The sequence below is a fragment of the Toxorhynchites rutilus genome, chromosome 1, assembly GCF_029784135.1.
Source record: "Toxorhynchites rutilus septentrionalis strain SRP chromosome 1, ASM2978413v1, whole genome shotgun sequence".
Lineage (NCBI taxonomy): Eukaryota > Metazoa > Arthropoda > Insecta > Diptera > Culicidae > Toxorhynchites > Toxorhynchites rutilus.
This window is the reverse complement of record NC_073744.1, coordinates 42,862,095-42,875,393: the sequence shown is the minus strand read 5'-3', so window position 1 is coordinate 42,875,393 and position 13,299 is coordinate 42,862,095. Positions and strand designations below refer to the sequence as shown.

At 40.7% G+C, this 13,299-nt stretch overlaps 1 protein-coding gene across 3 annotated transcripts in view; it reads right to left on the bottom strand.

Moving 5' to 3' along the window:
• LOC129762781 (lysM and putative peptidoglycan-binding domain-containing protein 1) overlaps nt 1-8,291 on the bottom strand; it is a 29,308-nt gene extending 21,017 nt beyond the window's left edge. For all 3 annotated transcript variants that reach the window (XR_008740715.1, XR_008740714.1, XM_055761318.1), the window contains exon 1: nt 7,877-8,291. Coding sequence is in view for 1 of the 3 variants with exons in the window: in XM_055761318.1 (XP_055617293.1) it covers nt 7,877-7,924 (48 nt within the window). In the remaining 2 variants the exon portion in view is untranslated. The remainder of the gene's footprint in view (nt 1-7,876) is intronic.
• Between the last annotated feature and the right edge of the window lie 5,008 nt (nt 8,292-13,299).

The window sequence follows — 13,299 nt, the reverse complement described above, 5'->3', positions numbered from 1 at the left end:
CATCTACTCTTTCTCTGCGATCAGTTGTTGCTCTTCCAATTTTGACTTTGAATTTCAACTCTCTACTCTTCATTTCCTACTATCTACTCTATACTTTGTTCTCTCTTCTCTCTACTCTCTGCTCTTTATTTTAAACTTTCCACTTTCTCTCCACTCTCACTACTCTCTACTCTCTACTCTTTCTACTCTCTACTTTCTCTAATCTCTTTGCTCTCTACTCTCTCTATTATCTACTCTCTACTCTCTACTCTCTCTACTCTATCTACTCTATCTACTCTATCTACTCTATCTACTCTATCTACTCTATCTACTGTCTACTCTATTTACTTTCTACTCTCTCTACTCTCTCTATTCTCCTCACTCTCTACTCTATCTACTCTCTACTATCTCTACTCTCTACTCTGTACCGTCTCTACTCTCTACTCTCTCTACTCTTCACTCTCTCTACTCTCTCCACTCTCTACTTTCTACTATCTCTACTCTCTACTCTCTCTACTCTCTACTCTCTACTCTCTCTATTCTCTACTATCTCTACTATCTCTACTCTCTGTAGGGTCCGATCCCTCGGTGAGTTCCGAACAAATTCAACAGAAATCGAGAGCGAAATCGAAGAGGTAGGCATCTTTGCCAGAAGGGGACAGGTGATGAGATCTCCGCCGCTGAGCCAACCACCAGCACCAAAATCCACAAGCGATAAATACATCGGAGAGCAGCCAAACCTGCAACACGAGAAAACTAAGCTGGGTGAGGCCAAAAGGGCATCTGATGAACTCTACGAGTACATTAAGCCTCGCAGTAACGTTCACGCCGTCATAAGGACCTTGACGATTAAAATCAAATCGGCGCTTGCAGCAGCCGAACGCGAGCAACAATTCTGGAGAGCAAAAGCTGAAAAGGCGGAGAACGCACTGAAAGAGAATGTGCAGAGTAAGCCGATAGAAGCGATCTCGACACCAATGAGTGACAGTACCCCGTTAACAGCGAAAAGGAAAAGACTAACTCCTGAAGAGAAAAGGGCAGCAAAGAAACAGAAAGATGGTAGCGAAGTGGCTAATGGTGAAAGCAAACAGAACAACGAAGAGATAAATGAGTGGAAAAAGATCGAAAGAAAGAAAAAAGAAGAGAAGAAGAAAGAAAAATTAAAGCCTAGGCTGGAGAGGCCAAAGCCGGACGCTCTGATTGTGGCTACAGCGGGCGCTGCAACATATGCTGAGATTTTGCGAAAAGTTAAAGAGGATCCGTCCCTGAAAAATCTCGGAGAAAACGTGGCCAAAGTAAGGCGAACTCAAAATGGACAATTGCTGTTCGAATTGAAGAAGGACCCAACGATTAGAAGCTCAACTTATAAAGAGCTTGTCGAGAAATCTTTGGGCGAAACAGCGAAAGTGAGAGCTCTGTCCCAAGAAACAGTTGTAGAATGTAGAAACCTGGATGAGATCACTACAGATACCGAATTGAGAGTAGCCCTGAATGAACAGTTTGAGCTGGGGGAAGTCGCCATATCAATCAGGCTGAGGAAAGCATTTGGAAATACTCAAATAGCAACCTTAAGACTGCCAAGAACCGCAGCTAGCAAGCTATTGGAGGTTGGTAAGATGAAAGTCGGATGGACGGTGTGTTCCCTGAGAGCTATCCAGCAAGTATCTAGGTGTTTCAAGTGCATGGACTTTGGCCACCAAGCAAAGTACTGTAAAGGACCTGACAGATCGGAGCTCTGTATAAGATGCGGCGACAAGGGGCATTTGGCAAAGAATTGTACTAAGCCCCCAAGGTGCATGCTCTGCACGACGGAGGAAGAAAAAGACCACGCCACAGGGGGATCGAGATGCCCGGTCTATGAAAGGGCGATGGCAGCAATAACCAAATGGAGGTAACCCAGATAAACCTGAATCACTGCGACACGGCGCAACAATTGCTATCGCAAGCCGCATCAGAAACCAAATGCGATGTGGCGATCATAGCAGAGCCGTATCAAGTACCTCCAGATAACGGAAACTGGTTGACCGATAAAGCTAGAATGGCTGCACTATCGACGATGAGAAGATACCCCATCCAGGAAGTGGTATCCAATACATACGAAGGGTTCGTGATAGCCAAAATAAATGGAATCTTCGTATGTAGCTGCTATGCCCCCCCGAGATGGACGATAGAACAGTTTGATCTGATGCTATATAACCTAACAGAAGAGCTCATCGGACGGAGTCCCATAGTCATCGGTGGAGACTTCAACGCCTGGGCAGTGGAGTGGGGGAGCAGACTTACCAACGCGAGGGGTTTTAGTCTACTGGAAGCCCTGGCGAAGCTGAATGTGAGACTGGTCAACGAAGGCTACACCAGCACTTTCCATAGAAACGGTCGAGAATCAATCATCGATGTTACCTTCTGCAGTCCGATGTTGGCAGTAAATTGGAGAGTATGTGATGATTACACTCACAGCGACCATCAAGCAATCCGCTACACTGTGCGCTGTCAGAGTTCATCTAAAACAAGAAGTATAAAAACAAAAGGTCGCAGGTGGAAGTCGAAGAAATTCGACAAGAATTTATTCATTGAAGCAATCCGAGAGGAGCGAACAGTCACCAGTCTTAGTGCCGGCGAACTAACAAATTTGGTAGTGAGAGCATGTGGCGTTACCATGCCACGAAAACTAATACCGAAAGGCGAACGTCGCCCAGTTTATTGGTGGAACGAGACGATTAACTCCCTTCGGTCGAACTGTCTCCGAGCCAGGAGGAGGATGCAAAGGGCCAGAAATGCTATCGACAGAGTAGAGCGCAGGGAAGAACTCAAAACAGCAAAAGCCGCCCTTAAGCATGAAATAAGACGTAGTAAGATAAACTGCTTCAGAGAACTATGCCGCGATGCCGATGCGAACCCTTGGGGCAATGCATATAGGGTGGTGATGGCAAAGATTAAAGGTTCATCGACACCCAGTGAAAGCTGTCCGGTGCGGTTGAAGAATATTGTAGAAGGGCTCTTCCCGCAGCATGATCCAACGAGCTGGCCAGCAACACCATATAGTGAAAATGAAGAACACGTCGAGAGAGTGTCCACAGAAGAGCTGCTGGCGGCGGCAAAAGAACTGAAAGTGAATAAAGCACCTGGCCCCGACGGAATCCCAAATGTGGCCCTCAAAGCCGCGGTTGAAGCGTATCCAGATCTTTTCAGAGCAACGATGCAAAAGTGTCTGGATGAAGGATGCTTTCCAGATATTTGGAAGAAGCAGAAACTGGTACTGTTGCCGAAACCAGGAAAGCCGCCAGGGGAACCCTCTTCCTATAGGCCCATCTGTCTACTGGATACCCTCGGAAAACTGCTGGAGAAGATAATTCTGAACAGGTTGACGAAGTGCACAGAAAGTGACAACGGACACTCGAAGACGCAGTTCGGGTTCCGGAAATATAAATCCACGGTGGATGCCATCCTGTTAGTTGCCGAAGCAGCCAGAAAAGCCTTAAAACAGAATAGACGCGGCGATCGATACGCCTACCGGTAGATGGACCCACAGCTTGATCCCGAACATCACTAAGTGGGTAGAAAGAAAACACGGAGAAGTGAGCTTCCACCTGACGCAATTCCTATCCGGTCATGGTTGTTTCAGATGGTACTTGTACAGATTCGGCCATGCAAGTTCGCCGCTTTGCCCAGAGTGTAACACAATAGAGGAGACAGCAGAACACGTGGTTTTCGACTGCCCCCGTTTTTCTATTGAAAGGGAAGAAATGTTCCTCGCTAGCAGATCAACCCTAAATGCTCAGAACATCGTCCAAAAGATGTGTGAAAGTGAAAGTACGTGGAATGCAGTGAATCGTGCAATAACAAAAATGTTGACGACGCTCCAACGAAGATGGAGGGACGAGCAAAGATTCAGCATAGCAAATCTAGAGAGATGAGTGCATGAGCACAGCCCCCTCCCGAAGTAATACCAAATGGTGGTTCCGGGGGGCCAGGCATGAAGTACAAGGAGGTGGTTTTAGTGAGTAAAAATCTCACACTACCCAGTCAACATGGCCCTCGGTGAGTCACACCTGAATACACTAACATTACTACCAAGTGCGAAAAAAGAAACACGATGATCGGACAGATAGTAAGTGAGTGTGAAACGGTGCGGTCGTGCTACTGTATCGCGGTGTGAAGTAATTAGTAGTGAATCGTCAAATATAAACTGTGTTAAACGAACGAACGAACTAAACGAAGTGCAATTATTATTTGTCCGAAACAGGGGATCCCAACACTCTCTACTCTGTACTCTCTCTACTCTCTCTACTTTCTACTTTCTACTCTCTCTACTCTCTACTCTCTACACTCTCTACTCTCTACTCTCTACTCTCTACTATCTCTACTCTCTACTCTGTACTCTCTCTACTCTCTACTTTCTACTCTCTCTACTCTCTACTCTTCCTACTCTCTACTCTCTACTCTACCTACTCTCTACTCTCTCTATTCTCTACTATCTCTACTCTCTACTCAGTACTCTCTCTACTCTCTCTCTACTCTCTACTCTCTACTCTCTACTCTCTACTCTCTCCTCCCTACTCTCTCTACTCTCTACTGTCTCTACTCTCTCCTCTTTCCTTTCTACTCTCTCCTTTCCACTCTCTCTACTCTCTACTCGCTGCTCTAAAAAAACGCACACACAAACACATACACGCACATGTACGCACAAATGAACACATGTACACACGCAGACGCGCACAGTCTCACACACAAAAAAACGCATCGCAGCTGCTGACTGCTCACTCTCACACTGTTTTTGATTACATCAACCAATCAACTAACCAAAACACACACTCCCGCAAACGCACACGCACACGTACATGCAAACACACACACACACGCACACACAAGCACATACACGCAAATGTACACGCAAACGAACACACGCAGACGCACACACTCTCTCACACAAAAAACGCATCGCAGCTGCTCACTGCTCACTCTCTCACTATGTTTGTGTTTACGTCAAGAATACTAGAAGAAATAGAACATTTACGACCGTTTACGACTGTTCACGACGACCGCGCTTAATTTTTTAGCGATTTTATTTATAGTAAGATTGCGACTTAATTTGATAATGGTATATTAAATCGATTTTTTACATTTTATGCGATTTCAAATATACACGACACATACTTTGATTGATATTATATGCGATTATGATTTATTCGGATTTCTTGTAAGACTTGGCACGTGCAAAATTATACGATTTAATGTTTGCTGGGAAGGAACACGGAAATCTGAGAACAACTATATCGCCCAGCAAACATTAAATCGCATAACAAGCGTATATATAACATCATATGCCCTAAAATTTGGTTGGCATATAATGCGCCTAACTGGCATATGCATGCAAAAGTGGAGGCCATATACATACATGGCAAATGCTTACCGAATTTGTTTGGATGAATATGCAACTTTGACCGGCTGTAATAGCGACTTTTACCATACTCATATACGATTTATTACAGACATAGAAAAAAAACAAATGGCGCAAAATACTTTCGTGAAATGTTTATTATAGCCTCACGAATCGCCATTTTTATATATGAGTATTTATGTTTGTAGAAATAATAATTGTTTGATTGACTTGTGTTGGGAGTGGAATATGAATGTTTAAAATGACACAGATTGATGTTTGGTGAAAACTGCTCCGATATGGGTTCGAACTCCGGTCGTCTGGATTATCATCCACCAGCTATCTCGCGCGGCTATCTGCAATTTAATTCAACAGCGGTTAAAACTTCCGAGTGCATCAGCATTTCATTGACATTTCAATATGATGTAATATGTCCTTTATTAGGATCTAATATGATTTACTGTTTCATGATTTTCTTCAGCATGCAACACGATTTTCTACAGTACTGAATCGATTTAAATTATACGCTTATACGACACACAAACTGCATCAGCGTAATATACGCATATTATGCGGATTAAATATATTTTACGACAATGTACATCATAAAATTGATGTTTATTATACCGATATGCGACTTAATTTGATAATGGTATATAAAATCGAGTTTTTACATTTTATGCGATTTCAAATATACACGATACATACTTTGATTGATATTATATGCGATTATGATTTATTCGGATTTCTTGTAAGACTTGGCACGTGCAAAATTATACGATTTAATGTTTGCTGGGCGGTTTGGCATGGAATGGCTGTTTATACATAATTTTTGAGGCTAATCATTTTACGTAAATATTTACCGCCATTTAATTTTTCTATGTAACCAATTCACAAGTATTTTCCATGTATGTATATCGCCTTAACTTTTGCATGTATATGCTAGTTAGGCGCGCCATCAATCACGCAAAATATGGGATATATGATGTTTGAAATTGTCAACAGTTTTCATTGAATACCGACGCCTGCCGACCGATTTTCCTTATTTAAATAATTAGTATGTTTTTTTTGCAAATCCAGTTAGGTATGTTCTTTACATTCATCGATTGAAAATGGGCATTATACCAACATTTTCAAATACATTTTTACAAACGATCTGAAACACTCGTTCGAAATGCTTCTTGTCGTGCGAAACGCCATATAGAATCTGGAGGGTTATCCTATTCTTGAGGAGATTATTTTGAATGAAATAAATCAATCTTTATTCTTATTGGTACGAAAACATGTATTGATGCATTTATCATTGAGAATTCAATCAAATTTACTATCTGCCAAAATTTATTTCGTTTTATGATAGTCTAATGAAAAATTTGTGAATGTTTCTCGGAAAGACGTTTTGGTTCAATATTGGAATCATAACTTGAAACAAAGAGTAGATATTAAACTTACCCCGAAACTTATTAAAAGTGCACAAAAAATATTGCATTTGATGAAAGGTGTGTACGGCGATGATTTTTTAATTATCTAAGATAAGAGTTTTTCAGTTGCATAAACGAGAAGGCCGAATTTGGTCCAGATATCACGATCTAGAAAGATGGGCTCTTCTTTATCGTGGCCATGTTTACAAGTCACTATTCGTGCACCAATTTTCGTCTCGTAATCGCGTTTGTGTCTTAAATCATTCGCCGCATTCACTTGACGCCTTGTGACATTTCTCTTCTCCCAAAAATGAAGACAAAATTAAGAGAATACTTTTTGACGACATAAGGACCATTCGATTGGATTCAATAAAAATAAAAATATTGAATTAACTTTATGAATGCTCATTTTTTTCCAAAGGAGTATAATAAACTCTTCATTGAAGCATTGCACAACGCATAAAGTTAAAACTTAATTCGTAACCAGTCCTAACTCGTGAAAGCAATGATATCCCAATTTAATATCTCAGATGAACGAGTTTTTAAACAACACCAACATTTTGTATTTTAGCACCATACAAGTTAATCTCAAACTCATAATAACTTGTTACGAGCGTAGAATTTTTCATCATATGCAAGCTTCCAGATAGTCAATGTCAAGTACAAATTACTTCCAGACGTTTTATCCATCCTGCTTAGCAAAGTAATATCACCTTCGATGTGACAACTGAAACCTGATAACAAACAGAAGTTTAGTACACAGTAACAATTTCGTAGGTACACAGAATCGCGGAAAATTTCCCATGAACAGAATGCAGCGTTCAAACAGATGCACGTGATGCAGCAGAGCATCGCGCACAGCACGTGTGTGTGTGCGGCATACGAAAAGAAATGCGAAAGAGAAAATCACTAAACTGCAGTCGACCATGTGCTCTCTTCAATACATATGCCCAAAAAGAACAAGGGAAAACCGGCACAGAAAATGTTCCATTGCATCATTGCGACATCAGACGCTAGCTAGCCAAACGCGTATTTGGCCAATCAGTTATGAAACTGGTGTTAATTGTGAAAATATACCAATCCCGTCGATCGTTTAACTTACCTTAATATAAGATTTCCAGTTTCTGTACTTCTGGATCAGATCATTCATTGTGAAGAAATTAAAGTAACATTATAACGACAATCTTAATTGTTGATCGGTTGTGTTTTGTACTAAGAGAAAAATCCATCGCACATTTCTGCTCCATTCACTGAATCAACCGTTGATAAGACCAATATCGCCGACACAATGATGCCTTCAAATATTTGTTCGATGTGTTATCACCTCCGTCCAATTGAAAACAGCTGTTCAAAAATGCGTGTCCGGTTTAGTTCACGGTAAAACTCTCCATGTTATCCTTTTATCTTTACAGTCCTATTTGAACTCTGAATAAAAGACGAAAGTTCTATCTGAAAGTTCCGCCCTGTCGTCAGCAACCTAAACAAGGCAATATGCGTAATCTCTTCGCTCCACTCTTCAAAACTGACTTTATGTGAATGATTGGGACAGATTCGTTGCTGTTTTTGAAATGAGAAATATGCGTTCTCCTCTCTGAGGTAAGGTTTCTCTCGCCGAACGACGTGTGGAATGGGCACAGTAAAAAATGTGATAAAACGTTTTGACGTGGGACTACGTCTAACCGGAATATATGGAGGGTAAAATGAAAACCTAAACACAGAACATGCAGGAAAAAATGAAAGATTTCGAATGCTTATAGCTCGAACATTTCGTACTGGATAGGAGAGATGTTTGCATCACTTGATAGGGAATATTTCTACGCATCTATCGCAACTAACAAAATGTTGTTTTTCATTAGATAAACAATTGAATAACTGTAAAATATTAGGCGTTATCTAAACGCCCTAACTGCATATTTTTGATTGGCCCGATTTACGGTTTCTCTAACACAGCCATCAAAACCAAGCAGCCTTGGGGAAATCGGCATTGCAAATACATGAAAGTAGGGGGACTTTTGTTCTCATCGAAAAATGTTCCCTAACACAGACTTTAAAACCAAGCAGCGAAATCGGCATTGCAAACACACGAAAGAGCCTAGAGGCGAGTAAACTGAAAAGTTTAAACCCTCTTAAAGCCAAAAAGAAGAAAAAGAACACACGAAAGTAGGGGGAGCTTTTGTTCCTACCGAAATGTGTTCCCTAATAGAGATTTCTAAACCAAGGTGCCTGGAGAAATCGGTATTTCAAATTCATGCAAGTCGGGGGTATTTTTGTTCCGACTGGAATGTGTTTCCCTAACACAGACTTCAAATCCATGAAGCGTGGGGAAATCGGCATTGCGAATTCATACAAATCGGGGGTATTTTTGTTCCGATTGAAATGTGTTTCCCTAACACTTGAAGTCTGTGAACCGAGGTTTCTGGGGAAATCGGCTCTGCAAATAAATGCAAACTGCGAGTACTTTTGTCCTCGCTTGCCTTTGTGCAGAGTGGAATATGTCTGTCCTAACATGATCTTCTAAACTTAGGAACCTGGGAAAATCGTGCAGCCACTAGAAGCGAATGACATATATTTTACACATATATTTTGTTCTAGTCATCATACCAAACGTAAAAGGTCCGTCATTAAATTTACTTGTAACGAAGAACAATCAATCACAATAAATGAATTGACTTTACACGGCATTTGTTCATTTTTTTCACTCACAGAGCAAATATATTGAACTCAATTGAACTTGGAAACTGTTTCATTCAATCAAGAATTTAATCAATACAAACGAATGATTGCTAAGCTAAGGTAGTTCCACGTGAACCTTGCGGTTATATCATAGATATAACCCACTCATTTTTTTTACAATGTTCTTTAAATATTATTGGAAATTGCCAAAATAACTTCGGCCTCAACTTAACGTTTACCTTAAACAAAATATATCTCAAAATATAGATGCTTCATTTTCCTTCATTTTTATTTACAAATGTCAACAGGCCTATCGTTTGCCCTAATGAACATAAACCTTACAGCTACTTTTAACTACATCTAATGCCTGATTTATACGATGCCAGCAGGCACTCTAGTTGTAGTATCCAGTTACTAGTATCTAGTTACAAGAGCCATGTAAACACTCAGCTCCAGTTTTGGCCCCTCCAGGGTTTTCATGGTTTACATGGTCTCGGGACCAAGTGCGCTATTTTTTCATGTTTTTTTTCTTGAAAGTTTTCTACATAACATATCCAAAATTCAGAGAGGCGTTATTTTGATGTAGGATTACGGCTTTCATTTCTGTACCGGGTGTAAGTTCAATGTTTCGAAAACGAGAGCGTGACGCTTGGAGTGCAAGGTTTTGAACGTTAATAACTCTTTGCCGGCTGAACGAAGTGGTATGATAATCATTTTATTCGAAAGACAAAATGTTCAAGAGTTATGTATAATTAACCCAAAATTAAATAGCTTCAAAATAGCTTTGAAAATAGGCTATTGAAAAAACACAAAACTGTATATAAGCAAAACCAGCTCGGCAACCCATTTAGTTTCTGTTTTTCTTTCGCATGGCCATGACCATGATGAAATGTTCGCTTGTAAAAACTCGAGCGAAGGAAGATTTGCGCATTTGGTTCCCGTGATGCAATCGTATCCAAGAGCATCAGTTTTTGTTTTGCTTTCACGTGGAATGATCATGAGGGAATGCTCGCTTGTAAATGCGCTCGACCAAAGGAAGATTTGCACGTTCGGTTCCCGTGATGCAATCATATCCAGGGTTGCCAATTATGGAAGGTTGCTCTTAAAAAACTGGAAGAAAAACATTTCCTTCGAAGCTTTGGGTAGTATTTATATGTAGTTAAAAAAATGGCGAAATGAACAAATCTTCTTCTTCTTCTTCTTCTTCAATGGCACTAACGTTCCTAGAGGAACTTCGCCGTCTCAACGTAGTATTACTTGCGTCATTTTTATTAGTACTTAGTTGAGATTTCTATGCCAAATAACACGCCTTGAATGCATTCTGAGTGGCAAGCTCTAGAATACGCGTGATCACAGTCAAGTCGGAGGAAATTTCTTTGACGAAAAATTCCCCCGACCAGAACGGGAATTGAACCCGAACCCCCGGCATGTTAGTTATGACGCTAACCACTCGGCCACGGGAGCACAAATGAACAAATAATTGATCATATCATTCGAGCAGATCGAAATGACGTTTCATACTTCTCGAATATTACTGTGAGACATATGGTTTATATTGAGTTTATATTTTCTTCTAGTACCTGTAGAAAATAAGGTTTTATTAGGGGGAAATTTGAAAGAAAAAAAAGTATTTATTGCTTCATCTCCATCTCCATCGCTGATAGAAGATCGTCATAAACCTGCTCGACAATGTGGTATTCCGTGGATATTTTCGGAAAAATATGGGAAAGTTAGCACTGATAAAATGTTCTTTACTGACGGTTCATTCATAAACGGGTCCACTGGCTTCGGCATCTTCAATGAATATTCCAGTGCCTCTTTCAAACTTAAAGATCCTTGTTCCGTGTATGTCGCTGAACTGGGTGCGATATACTACGCACTAGGGATCATTGAAACATTGCCCATCGACCATTATTTAATTTTTTCAGACAGTCTCAGCTCAATAGAGGCAATCCGCTCAATGAAATTTGATAAACGCTCATCTTATTTCCTAACAAGAATAAAACATCTATTGAGTGTTTTGGTCGAAAAATTATTCAAGATTACCTTAGCATGCGTTCCCTCTTATTGCTCGATTCCGGGGAATGAGAAAGCGGACTCGTTAGCTAAGGTGGGCGCATCAGAAGGCAAACTTTTTGAAAGTAAAATTGCTTTTATTGAATTTTTCCACATTCCTCGTCAGCACACACTCGTAAGTTGGCAGCGCATGTGGAGTGAAGATGAGTTCGGTCGTTGGTTACACACGATTACGCCCTAAGGTCTCGACGAGTGCATGGTTCAAGGGGTTGAATGTAGGTCGTGATTTCATTCGCGTGATATCTCGGCTTATGTCCAATCACTAAAACCTAAACGCGCATCTTTATCGCGTTGGGCTCGCAGCAAACAATCTTTGTGATTGTGCCGATGGCTACCACGACATCGACCACGACTGTTCGAACATTGTATCAGTCGTTTCAATATTTAAATTTGATATTCTCGTTCATTTTTATACCTCCCGATCGCTCCTCGTGAGACGAAACTGAATGTTCTCCAGCTGGTTCTATTTTACGTTTTGTTCAAGTTATATGCAGAAAAAAGTTCTTTCCACAGTTTCCACAAGGATAGAGAAGAATAGGGAGGGATAGTATTTATACATTGTGAATTTATTTCACATAAAATGGGTAAAACTGAAGCACACATATGAAAAAAATGGATAAAACTGGATGATATTTAAGAAAACTGGAAGTAAATGTTCTGTTTGACTGTTTGACTGATTCGAGAGAAAAAAAATTACAGGAGGTTGTGTCCAAGATACGACCGCATTGTTGACGTAGAACTACGCTGTTATTTTATATAAGTCGCTTGTTTATATCTCCGGATATCATTCTATAACGCTTTGGCGCACAATCTTAACGTCTGCTTCGCCATGACGTTAGTTTAATGCATTGATGCATTCTCAAAGGCACCAACGAAGCCCTTATGATGACGGAAAACAAACAATGTTAACTGCTTGGAAAAAGACTGAATTATGCTTGTGCCCTGCTGTAACACCCTTCGAGAGCTTGATTTGGTTGCTGCCTGGGTAACGGCGTTTACATGTTCGACCGACGCGCCGAAATCGCCTACTTCGCTGTTGTTCGATGCGGTGTCACACTCGCGAAGGCTCGTTCAGTTCGAGCGCTTTTCACTGCTCCAACATCGCGTGCATCATTAGATGACGCTTACCTCGAAATTTTATTGCGTTGGATTATTTATGATCATTGAAAAAAATTGTTTCATATTATGCGTTCGTTTTTTTGCAGGGCTCGAGCCTGCCTTCCTCTTCTTCTTGCTCATCACACACTACGCGAAGTGTCCAATTTATGACGCGGAAAGAAAAACACACGATACGAATAACGCCAAAAACGAACTGAAAAAACCACACGACGATAACCAAGTTGGATTACCACTGGTGGGGAATCTTAGATCGAAGCGCAGCGAAAGCAAAGTGAACTGGATTACTCAACAGTCCGATGCCGAATGAAAGTTTGCCTCAGCGGGATCCACTGTTTATACTCTAAGCAAAAATTTCCCTTCATTCTTCTACTTTTTCTTTGTTCACGGAGACTTGAAATCCTACGACTTCCCCTCCGTTGGTCGTCGATAAGTTGCTCGTTACTGACTGCTCTGTTCGGGAAAGCACAGAAATGTACAGAACAAATGTATGGGAAAATGGAAACGCTAAAAGTTTTCATGATTTTTAACCATTTACAAACCAGGGAATTCTAATGTATAGCATATTAAACAAATCTTACGGAATTTTCGATTCGTTTAGTATGCAAATCGTCAAAATCCTTTCGCGGCAAAAATAGTTATTAACGTTAACTTTATTTC